The 12366-nt window shown below is 41.3% G+C and overlaps 1 protein-coding gene across 1 annotated transcript in view; it reads right to left on the bottom strand.

The window, feature by feature from the left end:
* GRIP1 (glutamate receptor interacting protein 1) overlaps positions 1 to 11367 on the bottom strand; it is a gene marked incomplete at both ends in the record, with an annotated part of 216222 nt that extends 204855 nt beyond the window's left edge. Inside the window, one exon of the mRNA XM_084282261.1 lies at positions 11235 to 11367. Coding sequence (XP_084138387.1) covers positions 11235 to 11367 — 133 coding nt within the window. The remainder of the gene's footprint in view (positions 1 to 11234) is intronic.
* Positions 11368 to 12366: the final 999 nt, after the last annotated feature.

Genomic DNA, 12366 nt, shown 5'->3' with positions numbered 1-12366 from the left:
GTGTATATATGTGTATATATATATATATATATATATATATATATAAAAGATACCACAATACAAGGTGATCTAGGTGTATCTGAATTTAATACCAGTGTGTGTTCTCCCACTTTGATATTACCACCTAACACACTGTGGTCCTTGTTACTACATTAGTCTGGACTTCTAAAATTTCCAAATTTCCAAATGCCACAAGTTAAATCTAGGGGCCTAACAGACAAAAAAAATCTAGTGACATCCTGTGAAGCAGTGATCATTTCCTACCACTGCTATAGTAAGCAGAAGAACAAGTCAGGACAATTCACATAACTATCACAGATTTTTAAATATTGCTAGTTTCTTAGATTCTTTTTCAATTTAGCTGTGCATTTTTAAAAATACAAATTTATACCAACAAAATATGAATGGTATTTAACAACAAATTTGGCTGTTTACAGAGAAGTGATCGTGAGTTTACTGATAACCTTCTGAAGGTTACTCAAAATCAGGTCCAATTTTTCTCCTTATTTTTCACGTCTCCATTTCAGTGAGTTTACATATATCTAAGGCCATAAAACTGCTGCTTCTTATTATCCATTAATTATCATACAGGACTTCATTTTATCACCAGATGAAAGACCACTAATCAAAACTACATTTTCCTTACCTTTAAATCCACTGAGGATTTACCAGGACATAAAATAGCAGCATACTGAAGCTTTGTAATAATTAATTCCAAGCAATTACTTTCAAAGATTTTAAAATATTGTCTTAACAATGAAATGTTTTGAGCAAGATATAGGGTTTGAGCATTTCCCATAAAATAAACTTCAGTTATTTTCACACAATGGAACAGCGAGCTACCTCTGCCGCCTTTTCTACTTCCATTGATGTAAGCCTCTGAATAATTATATGAGCAGCACTACACCTTCTTAAGACTCTTAAACCAACAGCTAAGAAAATTCGATCATTATCTGTTATGAAGAAAACAATGTTAAAAGACACGTGGCCATGGGAATGCAATTATCTGCAAGACACAATGGACCACCAACTCTCCAGGCTGCAGCTAGAGCAACCTTGCATGGTTTTGCTAAGTCTCTGCAAACGATTTGTGTGATGCCTAATTTGTCCTGCTAAATCTGCAGCCATTCAGATACCTTACAATAGTCCAAGTTTAGTGAAATAAGGGGAAATTAGAAAAAAGAAAAAAGAAAAAAAAAAAAAAAAAAAAGAAGCTAGAAAGCGGCATTGGTTTCTATCCACTCTAGACCCATGCAAACACCGAATTGTGACACCCAAATCAAGGAGCCAGTAACAAAGTGGTAATGTTCAGTACCTTCTAAATCCCCTGTGTTATGCTCAGGAGAAGTGTATTTTACAAGGATAGCTGTTACTTCTCTGAATATAGAAACCTTTCCCTCTCTGCTCTCCTCCATCACTTGTAGCACAGCGCTCATTACTCCCTGCCTGAACAAGCCACCAGAGATGTACACGATAAATGGGACAGCAGAGGAGTGTTATCAAAAAATCCCACACATTTAAATATACCTACATTTTCGTAGCTATGTTTAGAGTATACAAGGAAAAATGTAAGCAAATCATTAATGCGCTAAGCTGGAGAAGACTTGTGGTTTTTTTCCAAGCAGGGTATAGCAACAAGTGAATGGAAACTGATGGAAATGTGCTGGGAACTCCCGAGCAGCTTCTCTCGAAGTCTGGAAACCTCAGGTGAAATGTGGTCAAGTTACAGAGGAAGCACTTCAGAGGCAACCAAACTGTCCCTGAACTCATAGGGACTTAAGAGAGACCAGTGGCTCTGCAGTCTTTCTGCGCCCCACTTGATTTAGTTATCCACAGGCAGCTCTAACCACATGGGCAGCTTTGGTCTCTCCATTTCAGCAGCCACCCCCATTCTCCTTTTAGCAATGAAAGGAAATGCAACATCTGGATGACTTGCCACCTGAAATTCCACTACTACCCAACGGAAAACCCGTGTTCTTGCTTTCTGATCTGTAAATGCCACTGGATGTGTTTAGATTTCCTGACAACTGACCTGAGCACTGCTTCTGCTTGAAGCACTCTGCTAGAGATCCAGGCACCCTCCCAACTTTCCTTCACAGGCATCTTCTCATTTCCCCTCAAGTAGGCTGTCAGATGCGACATCCCTCCCAGACAGCGTGGCACACATACATCCCTTTTGATTTCTGAGCATTCAGCGCTACTACAGCTGGCACTGCAGTCCACAGCTTGTGCTCTGACTTAGCTGTGAAAGGGTGCTACTGACTACACAAATTCTACTGGGCTTCTACAAACGGAGCACAGGTAGCAGGTCATCAGGGCTATAAATTACCTCCTACTCTAACCTGCAGAAAAGAAAAGAAAACAAAACAAAACCTGTCACACTGTGTATTTAAAATATCTATCTGCTCATGTACCATTCATCATTTACTGCATTTGTTTGTGGTACTTTGAGAATCTTTATTTTATTTTATTTTTAAATAGCATTGCTACCAGTTGACAGAACAACAGCAAGGTATGTTGCTGAGTGAGGAGTTTCCCCCTTCTGGGAGAAGGACAAGGATATCAAAAAGGCATAGACCTGAGCAACCACAGAGCTTGTTAAATACAGCCAAAGGGTGCATTTGGGACCAAATCTGAGAACACGTGTTACTGAGTTAATGCTTCCCACAGCATCTGTCTACTTTTGGTTTCGCTTTCTTTTTTGTGGTTTCAGTCAAACAGTATTTTCCCCAGAGCTGTCTTTAATCTCTCTTCACCTTCCTTGCCTTCTACCACCCGTCTTGCGACAAACAGCACCAAAGCGCTACCCATGCAGGCAGATTTGGAGGCCACGCACCCAAATGTCACTCACCATCACAACATCAAGGAGATCTTGGTTCATTTACAGCAAGTATTATGCCCATAATACGCTGTTGTGAAACTTCCACTCCATGCAAAAAAAAGTCAAGACACTGCTGCGCTATTTTCTTTTACCACAAGTGTGCACACACAAAACATTAAAAAAATAAAAAATAAAAAAATCCAAGTGCCAAACCTTAGTTTTGTCCTCTTTTGCCTTACAGCATAACCATTAACTTCCTCATCTCCCTGTCTTTCACAAGACCTTGTCTCATGTAATGCCCCAAATGAATGACTTTGACTACCTGAAAAATTATTCAAGACCTTGTTTTCCCCTCATTGCTCGAACTATAATTCCATACCTTAGTTCCCACACATTATTCAAGCCCTTCTCTCAGGACAGACATTAATTTCTTCCTGAGCTCTTCTATGATGCTCATCGCTATACCATCTGAGGGCTTAGCAAACATTAATTTACTTTCATGGCATACCGGTGAAGGAGAGGTGCCATTAACCTCATTTCACAGGTGGAGAACTAGTGCACGGGGAGATTATCATCAAAGGCATGCAATAACTTAAAGCTCCCAGCCTGAGATGCCTTATGGCTGAAATTTCAGAGCAGGTAGGCTTATATCATTTACATACATACAAACCATGCTTCCCTTGGCCTGCTACAGCCACTTGTGCCCAACATCAGTAAATTCAAGTTCTTGAGCCAGGCAGAAAGTAAAGGAGGAAAGGCCCAAGCACGGTGCCTCCCCAGTCCATCACAAGTACAGTGAAAAAATGAGCTTGTAGTCCTTAATTAAGATAGGCCAAATTAAGGTTCTGTAGGCAACCTTCGTACTGGTGCCTTTTAAATTCTGAGCATGTCTTCAAAACTGCAAGTCTTTCATGTCGACTTGTGTATAACTGTCTGATTTTCAGAGGAAAACTAGAAAACCCTGTGAGAAAATTTGGCAGTTTCCAGATGCAGAGGTAATCACAAGCACAGTTCCAAAATCTAGTAAAGGAGGAAGGTGGAGATGGGGGCTGAGTGGGCATAGACTCCTACAGCCAGCTACAGCCTCACCCCTCCTGTGTCTGTACCTCTGAACCTCTCCCAGCTCTGCTCTTTTCAGATGAAAAAAACATTAAATAACGTTGCTTAATAACTTCTGCACATACTACGAAGATTATAAAATTTGCCTTTTACAAATACTGCTATGGTAAACAGGTGTTTATATACATGTTGATGATTAATTATAGCTGCTGAGGTGGCCTACTGAAAAATAAAAACAACAATAATTCAATAACTGTTTATAAGATCACCAGCAAGGAGCTTAAATTGTTGTTTCCTTTTTAGTTCCAGTAATTGAAGTTTTCTGTTGGAACCGACGGCCAGTATTAAAGCAGACACCTCAGTAGTTGCTTTTAGCTCTCTCTTTAATCTTACTTCATAAAACCTGATGTTTTATTCACTTCACAGTAACCAAGGGGGAACAAAATCTTATCACTTGATGCTCATGATGCAAATTGATGAATCCATGGTTAAACACATGAACTTACACATATTATTTCGGGAAGTAAGGAGCTACATGTCAGTTGAAGTCTCTCTAAATTTCATTGTTTGAACCCAAAATAGCAGATATTCCAGACACATTAAAATATAAAGCCTACTCAATTCTAAAACACTGGAGGTGCAGTCTCATAGCAGCCACCACTAGAAGAGGAGGAAGACCCATAAAGAATACATTTCTTGAGCAGGAATGGTCAAGATCTTTAATAAATAAGAAAGGACCTGAAAGTAAAAGAAAAGTAGTACAGAAATTCTGCACTTGTAGCTGCTAGCAGGGAAAAGAGTTTACACTTCATGCAAAGAATTACATAACTCATGGCTCATGATTTCAGTGACTTAAAGTAAAATAAGCAAGTTTTGCTCAAGCAACGCTTTACCATCTGTGCTGTGCACTGCTCCAGGAGCCTAAGGGCCACTTGTAGGAGAGCCACAAAGGGTAATTTAAAAAAGTAGTCCTACTGCTACCAAACTTAAACCAGCTGTTTCACCACTGCTTTACCAAAAAAAAATGTAAAATCTGTATCACCTGTTTCATGGTTGACAAACATTTCACCAACGCCAGCACTTGTGCACAAACCTGCCTGGCTGGAGCAAATGCACTGCACTGGTGCTGCAGGGCAGCAGAGGCTTGGGTGTCTCCCAACAGACCCTGCAACTGGCGGCTGCACAAGTGAAGAAAACAATTTAATTCTCTTTGAATTTATGTAAACAATACAAGGCAGCTAAAGCTACTATCCAAATAGCTTGAGTATACAAACACGAGCCCCATCCCAAGAGCTACAAACTCTTATAACTAATGCGAAACAGGAAATGAGTAAAATAAGATTTAATTTATGCATATTTCTTAAAGGCTTGGAAGACCTAAATTAATTCAAGGGATGCTCAAGAGCTGTTATCATTTTCCTTTTTATAACCCATTCTTATTAATTCCCTAACCATAAAGTGAGAATATTCTTCTCTACTTCTTGGGTTTTTCTAGGAAAGTTACATTCACTAATGACCGTGACAAACAAGATGGCAAATAGAAGTGGTCACCTCCAAAACACACGCAGAGTTCATCAGAAGCCAAATGACCCTTTGCAAGACGTTGGCTGTCATAAAATACACAAAACTGCGTTTGATGCAATGGCCACCTGTTTAAGAATGCAGAATTTAATATACATGAAAATTAAAAAGCAACAGAAACAGCAGGAGGGTGCAACACCTTTACCTGAAGAGTGCCTGTATTTTAACTAATTAAAAATTTTACAGTTGGCAGCTGCACAGATGACGTTTCAGCCTGCAAGTGGATGCAGAGAGAACAGTTCAATACCTTGCTACCTCTTTTGATTCATTCACAGGTCTCTGAACAGGACAGTTGGTACTGTCTACCCTAGCAGTAAAGCTCAAATAGAGTAATCTCCTTCATCACTGCACATGGCTTGCGAACTGACAACAGGACCAGAGCAAAAGTTTCTGTGGATACAGGCATCCCTTCCCATCCCACCTAAACTGGTGGTGCTGGGGCTACTCAGGCCGCAGGAAAAACGTGACATATGGAAAAGAGACAGAAATATTGATGAACTATGATCCAAATCTCCAGGGTTCAACAATCATGAAACAGTCATTAAGTGCAAGGAAATAAGAAGCTTTAATAATTTTTAGTTATTTTTTTAAAGATTATTTTTGTTGTGGTTTCAAGGCATGCCATATACTCTGCTCACTCAGGTTATCAAGCTTTTTTTTTTTGTATAGCCTGCAACAAATGGATTTATTACCTTTAGTCTCATGAAAGCTGAGATTTTACTGTACTGCCATGACAAGATCTGGGATGGAAGGAGCAGCGGCCCAGAAGCACACCTGGGTACCACAAGACATCCAATTGTATGGCAGACCAGCAGCACACAGTTCGCAAAATGAAAAGCAGTTGTCATCCTGCATTCCTCACCCTTCAGATCAATTACCATCTATGCAACCTGAGATAGAAATATTCAGTGCCCTTGTCACCACACTACTCATAAAACCATCAACTCTTTTACAACCCCTATCAAATCTACGAGAGTAGAGCAAACAAGATCTATTTGTGCCACTTTACAAAATGGAGAAAATTTTGACAAGTATGAATGCTGCTGGCCATAGCATCAAGAAGCCAGAAGTGTATTGCTTCCCTTGATGTTTTCTCTTCAGCATCAGGCCTCTTCTATCAGTATTCAACACAGTTTTAAAGCAACTTAGGTTATGAAATGCAAAGCTATTTGTTAGGAAGATTTTGGCAGCTGTGGGAGTTTCCGCACCATAACACTGAGTCATGCTGGAGAATAATGCACAATCTGAGCAAGTGGTGCTTTTCTGCTGACATAATCACAACCAGGGTATCATGCATTCAACATCCATTTTAACTAATTGTTCTTGATTTCAGTCAACAAAGAGGACATCTTCAATTCTGAGTTATATGAAACTTTCAGTTTTCCTTTCTGCCTGATTTGCTAGGCTAGGAGTTGGGGGACACGAAGGAAGTCAAATACCTTACCCTCACTTTCCAGTGAAGACACAGGGACAGAGATGGACAAGTAATGGAAAGTGGAAAAATTATCACCCGCATTTTGGAGGCAAATTCAAAGAAGTCCTAAAAGTGAGGAATCAGAAGGTTCTCACACAAGAAGTGTGGAAGAATTAATACAAGCCATCACAGCTCTAACAATAAATTTTAAAGGATTTTTTAAAAATCTATCACATCTGATAGCATATCAACTAGATAAAAGTAAGCTAAGTATTTACTGATTTGAGAAAACAGCTGTATTGGTCTAACCTTGGTATACTTCAAAACACACTCTGAAGAAAAAAAAATATAAAACCATTAATTGCAATAAAAGGTGTGAGAGAAAAAACACTACATGACCAAAGATACCCTACGGCAGACTACTTCATCTAATATATCAGTACTCTTGTCAAATGACATGGACAAGACCTTGACAAAGGTTAGAATAAAATTATTTGCTTAACTGTGGGTGACTACATGGAACATTTTAAGGGGCAGAGTTAAAAAAAAAAAAAAAAAAAAAAAAAAAAAAAAGAACTTTTGGGTTAGTGGGAGTTTGCTAGTAATTTTTTACACATCGTTTTTTGGGATCATTCTTTAGTAGCTTCATGGGACCAACACAGAAAATAAAGCCTTTATGCCAATGGAATATGCTGCTGACATCATGCTGGGAAGAATAACAGAAAAGAAACAGGTAAAAACTGAATATCTTTCAGGAAGAAATGGATGACAGAAACCAGAAGCAACATAAATGAGGCAAAAATTCCCAGCACGTGCTCGAAGTAACGCACCCTGGAACCGCCCAAGCAGATTGTGTCAACCATACTTTATATCACCTGTGAGCCTCCAAAATCCATTTCCATTCCACTGGAACAAAACCAAAACCTTTCAAACATTTTGCAAAATAAAGACTTAACATTGCAATCAGCCTGGAGTGGGGAAGGAGGGCTTGTGTTTGTTTTGGTCGGAGGCGACCAGGCTGGCTCCAAAAACACCTTCCTGCTTAAGACCAGGCTGCATCTCGAGGGTGCTGGCACAGCATCCTGCCTTCAGTGAAAGGACATATGTCATCTTGGGAAATGGGCCAGGCAGCTCTGCCACACAACAGTCCTGCCGTTTGCTATCAGTCCTGGAAATAGTCTAACTGGGGCCTGGTTCACCCAAAGCCTCATTAAAAGGAACAGGTTGAATGGTAGTGCCATAATGCCACACGAGATAAATGTAACACTTTTTAAAGAACTTTCTGTGATAGCACCAACTTGTCCGAGTAGCTTCGGCAGCAGTTTTTGGTGCCCATTATGTTCACTGTGCAAAGTCCCATCGAAAGGAGTATGACACCTGCACTACTAATGTCAATAAGTGTTTGTGTATCGAGATTATTATTTTAGTTATTCCAGCACTACATAGCACAATACGAGGCTCTCAGGAAAGAGAAGAGAGCTGATGTTGTGTGTCAAAGCAAGGCTATCCACTTAATGAATGAAAGAAATGCCCAAGCGAAAAGACATTTGACTCTATAGCTGGGGTCTCTTCTACTTAGGGAGTTTTAGGTATTACTGCACCTTTCTTGCCTCCTCCCCAGTATTATTGTGATTTTGGTCCTCCCTGGCAAAGCTTCAGAGGATTAAAGAGAGTATACTTAACGAGAGGAGCTGCAGTACCCAGGCACAACTGCGCTGAGGACAAACTAATGTCACCTTTTTCCTGTGATTCCCAGAGGCCTGTTCTATTTATAACTTTGTTTTGTTTCCGTTTGATCCTTTGGTTATTCTAATGTACTTTCTGCATTTTACATTAATCCAGTCTCCCTACAACACCCTAAGCAATACTACGCATGGGGGGATGAGAGGATAACAGGCCCATAAAGCAATTGGCTCAGACAATCTTCAAGTGCGCTGGCTAATTGGATACACAGCTCATAAAAGACGACCCTTCAGGAGGGATGGATGACAATGCAGAGAGAGGAAACAAAATCTGAAAAAGCTCCTACTCTGTGGACTTGAATGAACAACAGGTCTTTGACTTCATTAGCTCTGATATCCTGAGAATCATACTGAGAAATACCACCCTATTCTCAAGCACACATCCTTCTAAGCATATGAGTACAGAAGGAAGGGCTAGTAAAAGCTCTGCAATTACTCTAAATTTGCACTGTAAACAGCATAACACCAGACCATAATTAAATTCCGAATGAAACATTTCATTGTCTCCATTACGTGAAATGTCTCCAATTTCAAGGGAGCATTATAGCAGCTCTGGCAGCCTCTTTGCCCATTTTGTGTGCTGGTTTCAGCAGCCACCACGCCTATCCGACCAAAACAGCGATGCACGCAGCGCGGGGAAGGAGCGGACAAAAGGACCTCTGAGGAGCGATTGTGTTCGATGTGGTGCCTCTGTACGGGCTCCCAGCTCCCCGGTGGGTGATGAACAAACACATCTCCACAGCCCGAATCTCCTGTGACGTGCTCTGTGTAAGTAACTGGGAGAAGTTGCAAACTCCTCGTGAATCCAACTCTGCAGGACCAAGCACTGTGTGGACTATTCAATCTGGTTTTTATGAGCACTAATATAAACAACGCTCCAAAACTTGACACACATTCGTCCAGTCGAAAATACCTCTGATGTCCCCAGGCTGAGGGGTGTAATATCCTTTTTTTTCAAAGTAGAATAAAATGAAAAACCTATTAGACATCTGGCTCAATCTTAGTTCCTTACATTAAGTCAAGAGTAATGATTTATTAATCAACATTAAAGAAATCCTTACTACACGTGACAGGTTTTGGAGGGGTTTTACTTTCTGATTTAAAAGACCTTCAACAACAACAATCAGCTAGGGAAATACTTTGACATCCTGCTTTGACACATTCCTTTGATTTGCATATTAAGGGAAAAAAAAAAAAAACACTCACGTGCTTTCATTAACTTGTATCATTTTCATATTTTTCAGTGCTAAGCAGATTTAAAAATTTTCATTCTTATGTATTTTATGCCAATGTTACCTGTTATGACTGCAGTGCCCCTGAAAATAGGTCTTTTCTTGTAAGAACTCAGTCTTAACAACATAAAGATTATCAGTATAGTAGATTTTCTTAAAAATGGAAGGAAATAAAGAATATAAGGAAGAAACCCAGTAAACAATCAATCGCGCTACATTAGTTTACTTTTAGAGATAGGCAAGCAAAGAAAACCAAGAGGAAAATCCCTTGCCTTCAGTATTTTCCACAGAACAGCAGAACTCTGTTGCTGTAAAGCAGTCACATTCATTATTTTGTCTCAAAGCAAACATGAGGTTCTTATGATTTATTTCCACAAAATGGACATGAAACCAGATGACACAAAAAGGATGTGACAGCTACTCCTAGAGTACATTTTAAAAAAAAGTACAGCAAACTTCAGCTACTCAACAAAAGGCAGGGCTTCACTGCAAAGCTCCCAGATCACTGGCCAGAAGAGCAGAACCCGTTTAGAAAGATCATTTCTGTGCCTGGCTGGCTCTGCTGTCAACACCTTGCACCGGTGGAGCTGTGCACTGGGCAGGGTCCCACACCCCCTGGTGTCCCCGCGGGCAGTTTTGGGCATTCCCCTTCCTCTGGCTGTAGCGGATGGCAAGGTGTGAGCTCCAAAGCCTGGCAGGTGATGGCTCAGACCCGAACGGGCACGTTTTGGGAAGGGACTTGGCAGCAGGCAGTGTATTTTGGTTCACAGCGAGCTGCTGCAGCCACGTGACTGCAACCCCACAAAACCCACTCCCCAATGCCTCCTAAGTGAGCCTGGACCTGCCGCAACAAAGGAGCCCACTTGAGTTACTTTCTGCTGAAAAGCCTGGGTCACAGCACAGGCTCAGAGGGCTGACTCTCGCTCAGCAACCCGCATTAATCATCAACTTGAACCGACGATGAGTGATCGCTGCCTTTCTATTGCTTTAAAAATATCCACAGTACAAAGGCATCCTACAAGGGCGACCACCGGCGGATCAGTTTCCAAAACAAAAGTGTTTTAACAAAAGCTTTCCAGCAGTCAGCCTCAATTAACTGCACCTGAAATATTAAGCAGGTTTAGAGACCCTGCTTACTTTGGGAGCTGCTGTGCCACTTCAGCTGTTTTGCATTGTTCATCAGCAGTCACAGGCAGATAAATCTATAACAGGAAGCCAATGCCTTAATACTTGCACAAGGCTCAGATTCCACCAAATGGGGAATATTGTTTGGGCTTTTTGCATTTAGTTGTTCCCCCTCCCTTTTTTTTTTTTTTTTTTTTTAAATCTTAACAACATAGCATTTATCACAGCTAAAGGAAAAAGAGGTTAGGCAAAGCACTTACTTCGAAAATGCTCTGAGGCATAATAATAGACATCCTCGTAACCCTCGTGGTAATCCTCCTCTGGCCGGTACTTTTTGCCTTTTCTTCTTCTCGACCTCCTTATCTGCTTGACGAAGCCCAAGAAGCGCTCCATCTCCTCAGCGGCGCCCACCAGCAGCCCCCTTCGCCCTCTGCCTCGCGGAGAGCTGCCCGAGCATGAATTAACAGCAAACACTCAAGGAAAGCTGCAACCTCCAACCATCTGCTCTGGTACCATTAAAAAACCCTTACCTCAGCTAGGACTAGAAAGCATATTGTTTTCCTTTTTTTTTTTACAATAAAAAAGGGGGGCGGGGGGAGGAGGGACACTTAATCAAAGCTACCGACTGGAATATTTCAGCATGAAAATAGGTGAGGGAGGGAAAAAATGAAGGGGAAGGAGAAAGTCAGGGTTCCGAGCAGTTTTTAAGCAGAACAAAGTTGGAAAGCTGTGCCTGGCAGCCAGAGGCAGCCCAGCACCGGCAGCTCGCTGCCCTCTGTCTCCATCATTTGAAGAGGGGCTGGGAGGCGGGGAGAGATGTTAGTCAATGGACTGAACCACATCTCCAGGCAAGGCAGGTTTTCATCTGCCAGTTAAATCCCTCCTCATATTTCCACCCGCACGGGCTCGGGACCCCGTTTGATTTCATCTGTCCTATGACGGGAAAGAGGCCAGTCTGTTTCTGGCATCAGGCACATCGGGTGGATAAATAGCGGAGTGGTTTAATCCATACACACAGCCCACTGCCGGCAAGCGTGTGCTCAACGTGTTAATTGGAGCAGCAGGGAGAAAGCTCGGCAGCTGTTAAAAAATGACACATATACCCACTGGGCATTAGGGTATTCTAATCACTGCTAGATCTAAACATTAAAATGCGCTTCGCAGACAGGTTTCTTATAGAGCTGGCCGGGCTTTATGGCAATAGGCAAACAAAGGGAGCCACATCATGAGCACACTGTGCTACACTCATTTAAAATCCTAGCAGAGTTTTAAAACTTTAAAATTAAGGTATGGCAAACTGTGCTTTGCACAGGAGGAGACCAGAAAAAAAGCCTGATGAGGCACTTGCTCTTTTTTCCTGCTGCACGTCCAAAATTCCACAGCATTCCCTGA

This window comes from Netta rufina (assembly GCF_964035555.1).
Source record: "Netta rufina genome assembly, chromosome: 1".
NCBI lineage: Eukaryota > Metazoa > Chordata > Aves > Anseriformes > Anatidae > Netta > Netta rufina.
The sequence above is the reverse complement of the archived record's forward strand: the minus strand, read 5'-3'. Positions and strand labels throughout refer to the sequence as shown.